This window comes from Rhodamnia argentea, chromosome 6 (assembly GCF_020921035.1).
Source record: "Rhodamnia argentea isolate NSW1041297 chromosome 6, ASM2092103v1, whole genome shotgun sequence".
NCBI classification, from domain to species: Eukaryota; Viridiplantae; Streptophyta; class Magnoliopsida; order Myrtales; family Myrtaceae; genus Rhodamnia; species Rhodamnia argentea.
The window spans coordinates 20,946,766-20,963,267 of record NC_063155.1 but is presented as its reverse complement, the minus strand read 5'-3'; the positions used below and the strand labels follow the sequence as shown (position 1 = coordinate 20,963,267).

Below are 16,502 nucleotides of genomic sequence, written 5' to 3'. Positions count from 1 at the left end.
TATTAGGCTAGTTGATAAGACTTGGGTTCTATACTCAAGCCACATTGAGAAAGTAGAGTCTCATTCGATGTTGGAAGTACCCAATAGAAGTTCGATATCTTCGCTCAGAGAGATTGTCAAGAGGGAGCTCAAATCCAAATTCATCAACATATCAAATTGGATTCAATCGGATGTATTAAAACTCACACGTGCACGGTTTACCAATTAACCATCGGTTTTGCTACCATTTGTTGCGAGTGCGCATCAGAAGTCCGATATCTTTGTTCGGGGAAATCGTAAAAAAAAAAGCTCAATTTCGAGCCCGTTAACATATCTAGTTAGACCCACAATCACTCAAAAGTTTAAATCAATAAGTTATAAGTCGACTTGAATATATTAACTACTCAACGCTATACTAATTCAACACGACTCACATATGTATCTTAACACTTGATAGATAGATGCCAACGGAGAAGCTTATTTTGTTAGTCGGTTTTCTTATTTTATTAGCTATTCATGTTAAGTATTTTGAAAAATGGTGAGTTCGAGTTATTAAATCCATAAGAAGTGAAGGTCAAACCGGCAAAATGGGTGTAGTGGGTGACCCGACGGAAGCTTCAAGAAGCTGTCTTTTTACATCAATGGCGATCCCCCGATCAGGGGAAGCGACAAAAAGGCGAACTTTCACGGGGCCAATTCACGATCTACATGGTGACTTATCATGACGTAATAACTCGAATAATCCTCTTACATTAGCCCCCATCAGTTGGTTCACGACGCCGACGGAAGCCGCGCATGTTCGCGCACAAGATCGTTCCCATCATCAGTCAACGGCAACTTGACCGCGGCCCGACGAATCACCCCCGGCACGTCGGTCGGCAGCTGCATCGCGGCCATGGGGAGCCTGTAGTCGACAAACCTGTATCGGCCTTGGATCAGAGCGTTGACCGCGAGCGGGAGAGTCAACCTCGCCGCCGGAAAGTACAGCTCAGCACAATGCTGCAGCAGTTTCGCTCCTGCAGGGTCCGTTGTCCGCTTCACGAGCGTCTTTATATGGCTCGGGGTATCGGTCGCATTCGCCGTTGTCACGTTAAGCATTATAACGAGGAGTCTCTTGAGATCCGCCGATGTGCTTTGCGGGTTCGATCGGAGGGGACTTCCAGCAAGAGACGGTAGTTCGAAGTACGCTTGGACGTTTCGTCTATCATCAGATTGCCCGCGCCCACCGGACCGAAACGTCGCGCAAAACAATCCATTGCAGAATCAAGTACTGGAATACTAACCAAAACTGACGAAGGAAATCCGTGTGCAAAAATGGATAAGCACTACTAAATTTTGGAATAAGTAGGATTTCATTCATTTTAGGAGACAACGAAATTTAATTAATTTTATGATTTTTTTCAACAGCGGCTACTTGTCAAATTACCATTCTGGTTAAGACACGATTTCGAAAACTTTCAGTAATGCAAGTTGTTGAGCCTCCTAAATTTCGTACGTTAATCGGAGGAATCTTTGTTGAACTTGAGAGAGAGCTGTCGTTATCTCACCTCTCGCATGCTTAATTCCCCCCGTGAAACTGCCCATCACATCATTATGACGATTAGTAGTTTGTCAAATTAATTGATGTTGGACACGTGGAGAACGATACTCGTTTGTGTTCGGTCCTATTATGCAATATGGCCCTATGTCTTGTGAATCTTTTCGATTTAGCCCTTAGCGAATGCGCAAATTGGCCTCTGCTACTCGAGATCAATTGTTTCTTTTGGGTGATTAGTAATTTTGGACATTTTGGGGGCTTATTGAGGAAAAAGGGTTTTTAACATGCTTTTCTTACGATCGTATTTCCCCAGGGTTTGTAAATGAGCTCAAGTTCTTGAGAATTGGGCCCAAATGTGATAAATGGATCAATGGGCCGTCCCTGCCAGCGGAGAAGCCCGCTCGCCACATCTAGGCTGATCAAGTCAAGCAACGGTCGGCTCCGTCGGGATCTTGACCTCGTCCATCGTGGCCATGGACGAGCCGGTCGTGACCATATCCGGAGGCATGGCGGGGTTTCGCAGGGCCAGATTTGGACCAGCGACACAGACGATAGCGAGCTTTTAAAAAGAAAGTGATGATACGTGGAGGTGCGGTGATGGAGGCAGAGGGAGGGAACTCGCTAGTTGGCGAGGCGGCCGCGGAGGGGTGGTGGGGGCTTGAGGATGGAGGTTGCGGCGGCTTGGGCGGAGAAGTTGGCCGAATTGGATTTTCAAGTCCACGGATGGCCGGGAAGAGCAGTGTGCTGTGAATGGAGGAGGAAGAAAGTGGAATATGAGATTTTTATTCTTATTTTTAAAATTTATTTTAAGTCAAAATCCACGAGTCAACTTATAATATGATGTGGTGGGATGTCAAAAGACTCAAAATCAGATTTATGGTCTTTTTCTTTCCTTTCTAGGAAATTATTAAAAACCCAGAAAATCGAAAAATTGAATAATGCGCGCGATGCTTTTCGTTTAAACACATCTAGATTAATCGATCAAACGTCCTTGGAAAGACGGCCAACTCGACTTGAGTACGATTACCTTAGTTGAGGAACCATTTGTTAGCGGAAAAATTTTAAGGACCAAATGCAGGATTCACGATGGGTTGGTGTGCTCGCTTCTTGCGCAAACACCGTGTTGCTTGAGACATCCGAAAACTCACCCCACTTACATTCTACCTCGAGTTACTTCTTAAATTGTCGTGACTCTAGAGATATTAAAATTTCATTTGTTTCGCTTTGAAAATGAATGATTAAGAAAAGAATTTCCCTAAAAACGATTATTCGTCTCACTTGAAAAATTCATCATCGATGACACTTCAAGTCTAAACATGTTCGATGAATGATTGCAAGCACTTATTTAAAAATATATATATATTTTTCAAATCATTCATATTCCTTAAATCAAATAAAATCTATCTTGAAAGTAGATTCAATGGGTCACATCATGCTCGGAGATGAGTGATCCTTTGATTACCCATGCATGCGAACACTACTTTGTGCGTATTTGATCTCGACGGCGAGAAGCTCTTTCCATATCTTGAGCGAGGTCCCAGCCCTGGTCAAGTGCTCCCATGGACACCACCAGAACACAAAATCGGGTCAGCAGAAACAGAGCACTTCTATCCCAATCCCAATTCCCACGGAGGACGACGTCTACATTGTTCACGCGATGAACGACGGAACCCAAGTTTCTAGTTGCGGACGAGTGAGTAACGAGTAGGAACATGCCCTCAGAAATGGGTCGATGATGTTCGGATTCAGCAATTAAATCCCAAGCCGGAAAGGCCGAAAAATGGCAGAGAAAAACAGAGGAAGAGGCAACCAAAAGCTCAGTAATAATCCAGTTCATGCAACAGAGTAAATCCAATCAGCAATCGACGGAGAATGACCGTAGTCGTTTCGATTCACACGTAAATTATTAACTAGAATCACGATGAATTTTGGGAAATTTTACAGGGTGACCCGCACGAGCGGGTCGTGGTCGTCCTCAGATGGTGCAGCCACAGAAGGAGACGAAGAAACAGAGCGTGGCGACCAGAGCCAGCGACTCCAGCACCGTGATGAGCGTCCACAGGACATCGTCCACCACCAGATCGAGCCACCTGAAGCTCCACCACGCCGTCAGTTGCGACAGCCCCCGGCTGGGCCACTGCAGGATCCACTGCGAAAGCGAGATCGGCAACTCCGGCCACCGGAAAGACGTCAACGCGGAGCGTCTCGGTTGCATCTCTCCTTTTCCCCCCTCTCTCTCTTCCCCCTTGCTGTAGGCCCGAGTTCTTTGGGTCGTTTCGTAGACCCGGAATTTATAAGGAGTTGGGAAGCAATTTTTCTTTTAGGAATAATTGTGACTTGTCGTATATTACAATTAAGTTACTAAGATTGCAATTTACAAATATCTCCTTATGTTCTCGCTTATTGTTTACCATCTTATACTCCATATGCTTATCTCGAATTATATAACATTACCATTATTTTCAAATTCAAATCCTAAAAATGGGTACCAAATAACGCGATACACTTTTCATCATACACAGTTAGTGCCCCTCGCACGCTATCGAAAATCCAAGTGGTATTTAGCAAGGAAATATGACGTACCAAACGAAAGAAGGAAATTGACATTGTTCGGAGATTTCAAATTTTCACTGGTGGCGTTTAATTTTCCCAAAAAAAATTTTTGAAAAAAGAAGAAGAAGAGGGGTACGTCTTTTTTTAACGTAAGTGAAGAATCTTAAGCAAACGAACGGGACGCGATTAGCGGAATGATCACAGTGGTAATGTCGTAATCCAGCTGCGGTCGTTCAGATGAGCCTCTTCTACGTCACCGACCAGAGCTGTCATCGCGGGGGCTCATGGCTTTGACTCGACAACCTTTATTGCATGGAGTCACTTCTATGGGCATTTGCCGCATGTTAAACCATGAAAGAACGGAGCAAAATACTAGCAAAAAATGAGACGTCTCGGCCTGTTTTGGAGAAACTGTGTTTCGTGCAACGGTTACACCGTGCAGTAGCGACGCGTGCCATAGAAAACTATTCAAAAACGGTGATTCTTAAATTTTAAAGCACCGCGAAGAACGACGGGCGCTTCTGGCGAGTAATGCGATTAGCTAGTTTAGTCAAGTCGCGTCACGCGGCGTCGATCGTGTAACCCGATCCGATCCTTCTGGGTCGCATGTAACCAGCAAGAAGGAGTGATCTGTCATTTGGATAATCGGCTGCTCGTGGAAGCTTTGCTTCCCATGCGACAGCAAATAACTTGAAAAGAAAGTCGATCAACCACTCCAATAGATCATCTTAATGCTAGAGTAGTATTGTCTTAAACATTATAGCGTGAACATCCTGAATCCTCTAATCTTATTATTTTGCTTTGTGACTCGGCTTAATGCGTCTGGCTCCACGTGATCATTGGGGACCCACATTACAGCGGGGAGAATCAAACACATGCCATGAGTTTAATCCACCCACTAAATTTCGTTCCTTCACCGCTAAATGATGCTTTCCACCCTAAAAAATCAATATTTTTTCTTTATTATTGCGGTTTATGGAGCTAAGACCAAACATAAATTTTTGGGAAATTATGAAAAAAAAAAACTCAAAACCCGACTTTTCTTATTGATTAAGACAACTTCGTACTCAATAAATCGAACCCGCCCGCACAAGTTAGGAACTAATCTCGATTAAAATTTGATGGTCGGAACTTGGACGACTTGCTAATTTCAGCCTATTGACTGGGTCTCCTTTTGCCAATGGGCCGTTCAACCAAAGCCCAAACGGGAAAATATCTCTCCACGTGAATAGCACGTGTCTGCCCAGTACCAGGAGAGCGCCGCAATGCCTCTATCAACCCTAAATGCAAGTTCTCGAACGTCGACCCTCCGATTGATTGACACGTCATCGATCCGCGTCTGGATTCTTTTCGACGGCTGAGATTTGGCTTCAGAGTCACTGCTTGAAGAAACGCAGAGGCTCCTCCACTCTCTCTCTCTCCCCCACCCTGTGTGTGTCTCTCTCCCCTGTTTTTTCTTAATTTTCGCGAATTTTGTTTTTTCCCTGAAATTTTGTTCGAAAATTTTCCCGAGAGAGCTTTCTTCTTTCCGGAGAGAGATGAAGCTTGTGGAGGAAGAGATACAGTACGTTGAGAAGGACGAGGAGGAGGAAGTTGTGGTTTGCAGTGGAGATGAGGAGGAAAACGATGGTGTAGAAGGCGGAGACAAGGAAGAGGACGGCGGAGAAGAGGACGACGACGGTGACGAAGAGGACGACGACGACGAGGATGGCGATGGTGATGAGGAAGACGACGACGACGACGTGCAGGAGGTTTTTCCCGCTTCCGGTGGACCTGTGGCGGTAGGCGGTGATAGCGACGACGATGAGGACGAGGAGGAGGAGGATGACGCCGAAGGTGACGACGGCGGCGACGACGACGATGACGACGACGACGACGACGAGGAAGCTGAAGATGAGGTAATGACCTAAATCTTTGGTAGTTCCGCTTTAAGCTAGGCTTACTTGTCGGTTCGATTCCTAGTTATGCTTGATAGTTTTTTTATGCGTTTCCTACATGGTTTTTCAAACTATTCCTTTACCAGTAGTCGTATCAGTTCGAGTTCTGAAATTTTCTCTTTCTCGGGGAAGAATTCTCTCTCTCTCTCTCTCTCTCTCTCTCTCTCTCTCTCTCTCTCTCTCTCTCTTGTGCTGTGCTGTGCTATGCTAGATCGAGTAGGTGTAAATTGCGATTGTATTCGTATTGATCCCGAAAACAGGATGAGAGTGAGTGAGAGAGATCTGTGTGAGCGAAGCAGCGTCTCATCTACAGATTCACGTATCTAGGGTTTATCTTCGAGGTTAGGAATTTGAGCATGCTAGTATATGAAATTGGGTAACGATTTTTGCGGATTGTTATGTCGACTATCAAGATCAGGAATCTTCGATTCTTCTTGCTTTGCTTGTTTCGCGATTTTGTGAATTCAAGATCCTGGATTTTCAATTTTCACTGTTCTAGAATTTCATTTCTGTGAATTTTTCGCTGTATTGTTCAATTTTCACCAACTGTTCTGAGCTTTGTTCATTCGTGAAACCCTAAATCCCAGCGCTCTGGTAGCTAGTCTTCATATCTTCCTAATTTTTAGGACCTTTTGACTGCTTCGATTTCGCAAAAAAAAAATTCTTGGGTCCTTCAAGATATCCAGGGATCTCTGCTGGAAATCTGTGATTTTCCAGATGAATTCAGCTTGTTTCATATACGCGTTACTTGGATCTTTTCCAGGTATTTGACCTTTCACAAGCAGATCTTGAATCTTCAACTCTAATGGCATTTAAGTGAGCAGGCATTCAAATATCGAAATGGGTGTTTCTTGTTTGCTTCTCTCAGAGAAGTGACAATCACGAGAACGTCTGAATTTCGTGCTTTCAAGCTTGATATATCTCTGAATCTAGGATTCATCGTGGGAAAGGAAGCAACATAAAATAAAAGCGGTGCATCTCAAGTTTATGCTAAGACCTCCACTTTTAAAGGTTGCTTACTGATACAAATGAATTTCTGTAGGAGGAATTGGGAACTGAGTACCTCGTCAGGCCTGTGGGTCGTCCCGAGGATGAGGAAGACGCGAGTGACTTCGAGCCCGAGGAGAATGGTGAGGAGGAGGATGTTGAAGAAGAGGACGACGATGAAGATGAGGACAATGCTGGTGGGAAGGTCAAGGCTCCACCCAAGAGGAAGCGGTCTGACAAAGACAACTCCGATGACGACGACGACGATGGGGGAGAGGATGATGAGAGACCTTCCAAGCGATAGGCCGAGGGCCCTTCGTGGTCTGAGCAATGACTTTGACATATTTGACTCTCTATTTTCTCTCTCAAAACCCGATCCTCTTTGCAGCAGGGAAAAAAGATAGCAGGTTTTCAATTGGAGTAAGCTTTTTCTTTTGGGTCGTTTGTATCCTGAAAGTGCATTAGGATTAAGAACACAACTCTTTTGTATTGTTGATGCATAGTCGCATGGGGTTTCGACAAACTGTGTTGCAAACAGCTGATTTAGACTTGTGACTCCGTGTAAGTTAGGAGATTCGGGAAACATTTCATTGGACACAGTCATGTTTTGTAGGTTTTCTATAATTTCAGAGTTATCTGGTTAGGGTCCTTAATCCTCCTTTATATATGTGGTCTTTGAATGTTCGGCATGTCCCTATCTCACTACCTGTATTCCCAGTTCCTTTCTGTCTGTCTTTTTGGCCATTTCCCCACTTCATTAGATGCATGTGATTTGGCAAAGCTCAACTTGGATGGTCGGTTTCTCCTCTTTCTTTTTTGCAATTGCGTGCGTTCCAAGCGGATGCGCCGTCCCTTTAAGGTGATTCGTTCAGGACGATCACAAATGATGAGTGTTGTGCACTTTTCTTCTCAAGAGAGGTAAGCGTTGGAGTGGATCGAGTGGTGGAATGAGACGTAAAACCTTTCGTGTCTTGCTTCTTTATGATGGGTTCGCCCCTCGTCGGAGCTATGGGGTTTGAACAAATGCGTCGGAGCTATGATGAGTACGCAAGTCAGCCATACAAAGAGCTTCCTTTTGTCAAACGAAGGTGAAGCTACAAAGAGGTTTGATTAAAGCTTTGGTCAACGGGAAACCAGTGGAATTCATATTTTCCTAACAGATGTTCAACAGAAGGATTTGACCCGCGAACGTTGATCGACCGAGCAGGACCGACTTCTGAGTCGGTTTGTAGGATGGTTTTCTAATGGTGGACCCGATTGCTTCCTCGCAGGTATGTCCATAACCAAGTCCCAAGTCTCGTCACCGATGCAATGTTGCTGATGTGATGACCTCCATAACTAAGTCACACTGTACTTATTTACCAAAGTCAGGTTCGACTTTCGACTTTCACGATGGTTTATCTTTCTTTCTTTTTCATCATTCTATATTTTGAACGATGGAGTCCAACCACATTAGTCTTTCCAGTACAAGTCCTTATTATTGAATCTAGTGACCACAAATTGCATTGGCGGCAATTCCTTCAGTGCATAGCCGGCATGGACTTCGAACTTAGAGCATCAACGTTGATTCTCAAAGCAAATGGGAGAGGGGGACAAAACTTAAAACAAGTTAATTTACGTCTCGTATGTGCGTAGGAAAGGGCAATCCTCTCGTACGGTCACTGACAAACCGACCAGAGGACTTCCACAGCAACATTAATACACAGCGGAACTGAAACAGTTAATCCTTGACAAAGAACTCTGCATGGTATTTTTCCAGTTACTAACACGTGTAATTCATGCATAACACCGTCCGTCCGTAAGTAACATCGAATGTTTTACTAGCTAATTGATGCGCCATCGAAATAGTTACAGATCATCGGCCAAGAGAAACTAGTCCTAAAAAAAAACCTCTGGTAAGCGTTTTATCTAAAGAACATTTAATTAATGCCGACTACATAACAAGAAAGAAGACATGCATCATGTCATCTGGTTCTCAAAGATCTCGATGCTCTCTAGTCATCTGACAATGCCCAAGGAGGATAATTTTTCCGATGAAGGACGGTTAGTATAGGGATGGCCATGCATAACTAGCTAGCAAATCATTGAAACGTTTGCTTGATACCATGGATAGTGTTATACAGACTACATGCTTCAGGGACTATTCTCCTCGAGCACAATTAATTAGTTTCCTCTGGTTTTCCTCCTAAACACGATGTTACGCCAATTTTTAAGAAAACACAAGTGATACATACCGGCCTAGCCGTAGCAAATGATACTACAGTTATCCTCTGCAATAGTGACAAGCAGTGAACAACAGAGACCGGCATGGCATCACCTTGCAACTGCATGCATCTCATGCGTCTCTTCACAGCCAAACAACAAAAAGCTTTTCACAAAGCGAAGTGCCGATCAGGAGAGACTAAGTCTTCCAATGTTAAATTCCGTGTCAGCTCCAAAATAAATGCTATGTAATTCTTCTTCTTCTTCTTCTTCTTCATTTTCCTCCTTGTTCCAGTACTTCTCCAAAATCTTCACAGCTTGTTCATAGACCTCGTTGTTCTTGTGTCTCTGGAGGTCCTCGATTTTGTCCAACCCCTCACATTCATCAACCATGGGCAAATATACATTGACTCGGTAAATGCCCAGTTCCTTGTTCATTTCACCGCTCTCTAGAATGCTTCCCACGCCCTCTAGGCACACCATTATGATCTGAGGGTCGGAGCAAATAAGGAGATCGCAGAGCGGTTTGATACAACCCTGGCTCACCAAGTATCTGCACAAAAGCACAAAAGTCAAAATTCTGTGGATCATGTTGAGGTGTTCAATTAAGAAGTCACACTTCTATCTACTAAGATAAATCTCTAAGATGATCAATTGCTGTCGGATAATTCAATCTGATATCATCCAACCCTCCCCCACCCTCACTGTCACCGTCACTTCATGTCAAATCATTCCCACACTTCTGGATTTGGTTTAGTACCAGCACGTGTGTCAGAGAGGGCTTTGAACGGTTTGGGCATTGAACACCCCCACAATCCTCTTGCTTAACGGGATGGATCCATCATGATTTCTGACAGCTCATCACTACATAATACATTTAACAGCTGAAACAAGAACCACACTTTTTTCATCAAAATGAAATTGCGATAATATTTTTTCTGGGGGGACTTTCCTTTTTTTCATTATTCTGTAAGTACAATCAACATGAAATGGAATTGCATTCCCTGCTTCAGCAATCCTTGTATGTAAGAGGACGAAACAAACCTAGACAAACCATATGACAAGCAGAAGACAACAAGAATGACGATCTCGAGGTAATTAACCAGTTAGTTTAGACATAGACATGAGCTACGGACATTTAATTATCTTGAGCTATAAAAAATGACTCGCAAAGGGCATGGTTTCCATCTTTTGGATGACAACCAGCACGAGGTTCCACATGTTGTGTTGGAGCAGAGTAAATGTAGATGGAGTCATACCGAATTTGTTCATGGGAACCGCCTGAGATGGCATTTGAAATAGCCCATGCAGCCTCTTTCTTAATTTCGAATTCGGCATGTTGAAGAAGGCTCACAACAGGAGGAATGATGTTTGCTTTGAGGACGGCCTGAAAAGGATAATAAAACCGTTTTTAAAAGTTTGTACAAGCACAATGACCTATGCAAACATCTCTTGAGAGTGTCAATTTCATAATTAAAATGCTATGTCTGATAACGAAATCCATACGGATTGATCAAGTTATCATTAGGGATTAAGATCCTGACCTGTCTGGTAATGTTATAGATCTATCAGATAAGCAAAAGCTCCTTTTGAAAAACTAAAAAATAAACAAAAGGGAAAGAGTACATATAATTGTAGTATTCGATCTCGAAGTGTAATTTTGCAATCCATTGGAAGTTCCTTCCTTATCAAGAAAATCAAAAGTGAAAACAATTCCTATGTTGAAAACAATTCCTACTCTGTCCAGGGATAAGAGACAAGGTACCATCAAGTATAGAAAGATTCACCCAGGAATTCAGGATGATGATGGTGCAGCAATTTACAACAGCACGAAGGAGCAAAAGCACCTATGATAAGGCCTTAATAGACACTTCTTTCATATTCAATGCTCAATACAATGTACTATGCTATCACGGATAAAGGTTTTACCTGAATTTGACTTCTGTTACCCGCTGTAATATTTGAAATTACCCAACAAGCTTCTTTCTTGACACTCCTCTCACAATTCTTTGTCAGAATTTCATATAAAGGAGGCAGTCCTTGATTGTCAATTACAAACTGCAACCAGAAACCGAGTCTTCAGGTAAGGATAAAGGAAGCTCGGTTTAATCTTGGAAAGTATCAACGAAACCCAAGACCAATTTAAGCAAGTCAAAAACATCAGTTACATGAATGGAGTTACTTGAAGTTCAGAGATAATGGGAGATGCGCACTTTGCTGCTTGGATTCTAAAAGACCCAATGCTTTCAAAAGACAGAACTACGTTTACTATTTTCAGTCTTATAAGGGGGATGGAAAGACCTGAGTCTGAGCATCATTGCCCGACACAATGTTCCCCAAAGTCTGAAGAGTCGGTACCAGGACCACAGGTGAAGGATGCCTGCAAAAGAAACCACATATGAGAAAAGAAAGTGAATTGACGCAAAAAAAAAAAAAATTTGGTATCATTAAAACGAAGTTTGACAGCATCATTAGGCTTCGTTTGTTTCAATAGTGAAAAACATCTCCTATTGCCTAATTATTTCAAGCGATCATATAGGAAAATGTTTTCCAAACCATTCATTTTCCGTGAAACAAACGGAGCCTTAGTGAGATATCCACTAGGTGTCACTAGGTATATACCAAGATCCTATCGGTATTCATGAAGCTTAAGTAAAACCAATTAAGGAAATCCTTTCAGCCAGTAAATTATGCTTAACCGAATAGCACGAAAGGTTTGACCATTTCCCTATGCTCCATTCACTAATTGGCCTGCTGTATTTGCATGCCCAGACTAGAAATATATGCAGCAAACCCGACATTCTTTTGCCATGCTAGACAGCCCATATCCATCATCTTACACAAGAAGTTCTAGAAGCCGTGGACAAACTCCTGCTTCAATCACAAAGTCGATATTCTGATTTGAGCCATCAGAAATAAAAGATAGAGCCCAGCACGCGTCAATCAGTACTTCTTCATCTTCTGAATAAATAAGGTGCCTGAGGGCAGGCAAGGCTGGCTTAACCTAAATGCAGCAAAGACAAATCATAATCCTCCAAAAATACTATTAAATTATTTTAAAATTCTGAAAGAGGATCAGAAATTTTAACCGTTAAATTATATGAGTCAAGTTCAAATTCGAATCGATAGTATAAGATGATGCAAATCGAAGGTGTGTTGGAGCAGTATCCCTCGTCTCAGTCAGATTCTTTCACAACTCGGTTCAGTTCACAATTGAAGCACGGGAACTCAATGATATGGTGAAATTCACTGAAGAGCCTCAGCTTGTTGATTTCTACCAAACCTTTGTGGTTTGGCTCATTCTAACAACTTAAGATGTACTAACTAAGACTTAAATCGCATGTGATTCTTACTTGAAATTCAACTATTAAATCAGCTAACCCACTCGCTTGGGACTAAAAACCTCATAATAGACATACTAATACATTAGGTATAAAAGTCACATTTTCATAACCCATACCTTGTGATCCATGAACTGAGAAGCAACATTTCTTTTCCTTCACTCAATCCTCTTATAGTCTATTCGAACAAATAATGAAGAGGGCAATATAACTTCTCCAATCATTTCTTGAACAATCAAAAGTCATAATAGGGTCAACATCATTACTCTTCTCAGTCAAGGGAGTCGCCACTAGAATCTACTTTGGGTTTGTGTGTGTGTGTATATGCGTGTGTGAGAGAGTACTTATGGGTAATGAAAGAATTGCATTTTGACAACTTCCTGTTTTACCTTTAAACTACAATTGATTCTCATAAAGTTTCATGTTATATTTAATTTATTTTTTAAAATTCCCAAATTGCATAGTTTTGAGGAGCTGTGCTTCCTTATTCAGCTATTCTAGATCTCTCATCAGTGAATCTTATGGTCCACAATTCAGTTTTACGAAAAAGTGACTTGCCATTGATGTTTTGGACCTCATTTTGACAACTACAGAAATTAACAACGATTCCTTTCCTGTTCAAATGGAGGCGGAGGCTTCCCACGGCATAAGTTGGATAAAGTCCAAGTAGTGCTCCTTATCGGGGTCAACTTTGGATGTCCATCCAATTGAGCCAATAGTGGGACTAGAGCGCCTCCACTTAATACATGGTCCCTGCAATTTGGCGAGTCACCGGCAATATTTCCCAGTGCCCAGACAGCCTGCTTGATTCATGGGAATCTATGTTAGATCATCTAATCCATCATATTCACCAATTTTGTATTTTAAGAAATCAACTCAAAGAATTGTCACAAGAAAAAACAAAAAAAACCCAACCTGTTCCCGAACATCAGCAACGGAAGAGCCAAGAAGTCGCACAAATTTGGGGATAGAACCAAGTTGGATGATAAGTTGTATGTGATCTAGTCTCCCAGAAGCTATATTGGCCAATGCCCACGCAGCCTCAATCTGAAGATGAAGAAAGATTATGACATGATGGACAATGAGGTAAATGATTTCCTTTAGCCTGCAAAAACTAAGATCTCAACGAAAGAACATTGATAGAAACTAAAAGGACCATACTTGTAGTTGAGGAAAACAATCCTCATCAAGGAACTCCACGAATCGAGGGACGACTCCTGCTCCAACAACCTCGTCGATCGGAAGGCACTGATCTTCGCAAATATATGATTTCAACATTGATCATGCAAACATTCCAACCACAATCAAGCTAAAGGAAAACAATTAAAGGAGGAGGGACAGAGGGCTTCGAAATTACCAGTCGATAACAACTTCCTGAACTGTGTGGTTGCTTCTAACTGCCAGGAAGAATCGCTCGATGACACTGCTTGAACCATCAACGGAAGATGTTCCAACTGTCATGAATACTGGTTAGAAACTATTGACCCAACATTGGCATATCCACAGATGACATGTTTTCAATGCATAGTACTAAGTTCTGCAGTAATGGCTGATGAATGCAAAAGCCTCATACCATGTTCGACAACGAAAAAGAACTACATTTTGATTTCAAAGGTTAGACTGAGGTAATATAGCAGTTGCCCCGCCACTTTCGATCAGTTTTGATCGATGGGGTTGGAATTGGTGAGGTGGTTGTTGTTGCTTGCATTTGAGGATGCCAATCATAAAAAATCCCACTGAATCTATTGTGTCATGCATCATCGGCAGCAGGATAATGAATTCAGGTAGAAACCCAACATTGTTCTCAAACTTTTTCTTCTTTTCCTGATTCTTTTAAGTAACATGAAAACTTTTTTCCCGGTTCAGTTCCTTTTAGCTTGGCCATATACATCGCAGACGGCGGCACCGGCAAGCATTTAATTGGTCGTCCAGTCTCAAGTATATTAGTGGATTGTGAAAAGCGAGGACTCTCTTGATGGAACCAAACCCTCCAAGGACCAACCCAAAACTATCTTGTAGTCGCACCTTTTCCGTTTCTGCTAAAAGCAAGTGTTCCAGACTCCTTTATTGCTCGTTTAATCAACCCCATTTCTCTCTCTTTATTGTGTTTCCCTCCAGCATTTTAGTTTCTATAAATAACAAGTCTTCGCGAGCAATAAGAACGACGAGTCATCCGGAAAACTAAGTTCCACAGTGACCCAAACGCACTCCAGAAATTTAATAGGAGCCGAGCGAGGTCAACAATGATTGAACGAATCGCAAAGACTTGATTGAGCACGCTAGTCAACGGTAAAACGAATCAAAATACAGAAGAGTAAAAAGAAAAATGGAAGATAAAAAGAGAAAAGGGAAGACCTTGGGTTGAACATGATGAAGGCGCGCATTGTCATTGAGGAGCGACCCATCACGTCGCTTCTTGAGACTGTCTTGCTTCTTGTTCTTCCTGATCTGCACCAGCTTCTCCTCTCTCTTTCTCCTTGCTTCGTCGAGGCTCACTCCTTTCTTGTACCCATTCTGGCGCGTCGCGCTGGTCGGTCTCAGAGACATTACTCACTTCCCCGCTCTACTCCGTTCCGCTTCTCCAAGGTCCTCCTCGATAGTGGGTTGGTCCTCGGCAAGAAGCTCCAAGAAAGAGACTTAACGGAGAGAAAGGCAGGAGGCAGGGGGAGATTACGGCAAATGGGTACGATGAAAAAGCTACTTTTGTCCGATAAAAGAAGCGCAAAACGAGGACCGACACAGACTCGGGCTTTGTGCAGAGTGGAGGAAATGTTGGGAGGAGGAGGGGAAGAGCCACCACGACTCATGATAGTGCGAAGGTCTTGTCAGTTTGACTTTTTCGTTGCGGGATCAAAAATTCGAGGGGTCGGTCCTTCCGACCGTTACGAGCAAGCGAGAGAGAGAGAGAGACATAGACATGGATAGCAATGCAAACGATGAATAGTGGGGGTAAAGGGCAGCAGCAGTCGAGCCTGCGGCGGCGGTCGCTCGAGCCCATGGCGCGGCGTCCAGCTCAGTCAAATCTGGCGCCTCGAGGCGGAGGTGACGACCCCTTGCATTCGTGTTAGGTATCTCGGGGCGATGGAGTAATCGTCGAGCTGGAAGAGGTGGAGCGGCCCATGGTGGTGGTTCTCAAGCATGGTGGTGGTGGTATCATCTTGACCTCCCAATCAATTAATCCGTGTTTTGCTGGCGAGACATCGACCTAAAAATACATCGGACGCTTACATGGACATTTTAATTATTTGATTTAACAGCATTTATTGCCATATAAGTATTCTTTATGCGGATTGAATCTAACGAAAACGAGTTAAATTACTTGTTTTTTTTATTATTATTTTGGTAAAGACAAGAGTTAAGATACTTAATTAAACAGAATGCGTCCAAAAATAAAAATCGAGCAAAAATCCGTCGCGTCATTTTCTCTCGTAAAACGCGTATGAATCGAACTATGCAGTACCGACGAGAGATGACGCCACAAAACATCGAATAAACTTGCCACGTGAAAAGAAACTCTCGACCTCGTGAAAGGTGACGTCATCTTTTTTTATCGCTAATCTAATCATCTTTCTGGAGACTTCAAGCATGAATTAGCAGGTAAAGTTCCAATTTTAGCCTCCCGAAGTGGGGCTCTCCTTTTTTAATTTTTTATTTTAATTACACCTTATGCATTCGTTTGTCTCAAATAGTTCCCAAAGGCATCGACGAGGGTTAGGCTTGCCAGGCTCAGGGACAGCATGTTGACTCTCACGTTTTTCTTAAAACGTTGCAGTTTTAGGGATGATTGCTGTGACGACGAGAAGAGAAGACATGTTTTCTCAAGCCCGGGGGGCCATTTGAGACAGGAACTCAAGTTCGTGGCCAATTTTGCGAAAATGAGGCCATTCAGGGGGCGGGTTGTAATTTTCCCTAAATGAGTCGGTTGCAGATAAGGAAAGGCGCGGCGGGGCGCGTGAGGTGACGCGT

At 42.9% G+C, this 16,502-nt stretch overlaps 2 protein-coding genes across 4 annotated transcripts; one reads left to right on the top strand and one right to left on the bottom strand.

Annotated features, from left to right (window-relative positions):
• Positions 1 to 5,490: 5,490 nt before the first annotated feature.
• On the top strand, positions 5,491 to 7,646 carry LOC115734265 (acidic leucine-rich nuclear phosphoprotein 32-related protein 1-like). Its single transcript, XM_030664968.2, has 2 exons — positions 5,491 to 5,967; positions 7,049 to 7,646. The coding sequence occupies exons 1-2, from the start codon at positions 5,608 to 5,610 to the stop codon at positions 7,295 to 7,297; spliced, it is 609 nt and encodes a 202-aa protein (XP_030520828.1). The 5' UTR covers positions 5,491 to 5,607; the 3' UTR covers positions 7,298 to 7,646.
• Positions 7,647 to 9,028: 1,382 nt separating this feature from the next.
• On the bottom strand, positions 9,029 to 15,446 carry LOC115734391 (importin subunit alpha-4-like). 3 transcript variants are annotated; one of them, XM_030665141.2, is made up of 10 exons: positions 14,892 to 15,446; positions 13,894 to 13,990; positions 13,698 to 13,801; positions 13,452 to 13,583; positions 13,151 to 13,336; positions 12,036 to 12,199; positions 11,497 to 11,575; positions 11,125 to 11,253; positions 10,455 to 10,582; positions 9,029 to 9,748 (listed from the first exon to the last, which is right to left on the bottom strand). In XM_030665141.2, the coding sequence occupies exons 1-10, from the start codon at positions 15,081 to 15,083 to the stop codon at positions 9,385 to 9,387; spliced, it is 1,575 nt and encodes a 524-aa protein (XP_030521001.2). In that variant the 5' UTR covers positions 15,084 to 15,446; the 3' UTR covers positions 9,029 to 9,384. The 3 variants fall into 3 exon arrangements, with proteins under 3 accessions (XP_030521001.2, XP_030521002.2, XP_030521003.2); XM_030665142.2 differs by having other exon boundaries at positions 11,497 to 11,578; positions 12,039 to 12,199; XM_030665143.2 differs by having other exon boundaries at positions 13,698 to 13,789.
• Positions 15,447 to 16,502: the final 1,056 nt, after the last annotated feature.

Excerpts from the sequence above, each read along its gene's own strand:
- LOC115734265 (XM_030664968.2), top strand. The coding sequence starts at position 5,608 with ATGAAGCTTGTGGAGGAAGAGATACAGTACGTTGAGAAGGACGAGGAG. Across the intron at positions 5,968-7,048 it reads ACGAGGAAGCTGAAGATGAG|GAGGAATTGGGAACTGAGTA; the intron begins GTAATGACCTAA and ends GAATTTCTGTAG.
- LOC115734391 (XM_030665141.2), bottom strand. The coding sequence starts at position 15,083 with ATGTCTCTGAGACCGACCAGCGCGACGCGCCAGAATGGGTACAAGAAA. Across the intron at positions 13,584-13,697 it reads ATTGTTTTCCTCAACTACAA|ATTGAGGCTGCGTGGGCATT; the intron begins GTATGGTCCTTT and ends CTTCATCTTCAG. Across the intron at positions 12,200-13,150 it reads CTCCGCCTCCATTTGAACAG|GTTAAGCCAGCCTTGCCTGC; the intron begins GAAAGGAATCGT and ends TGCTGCATTTAG.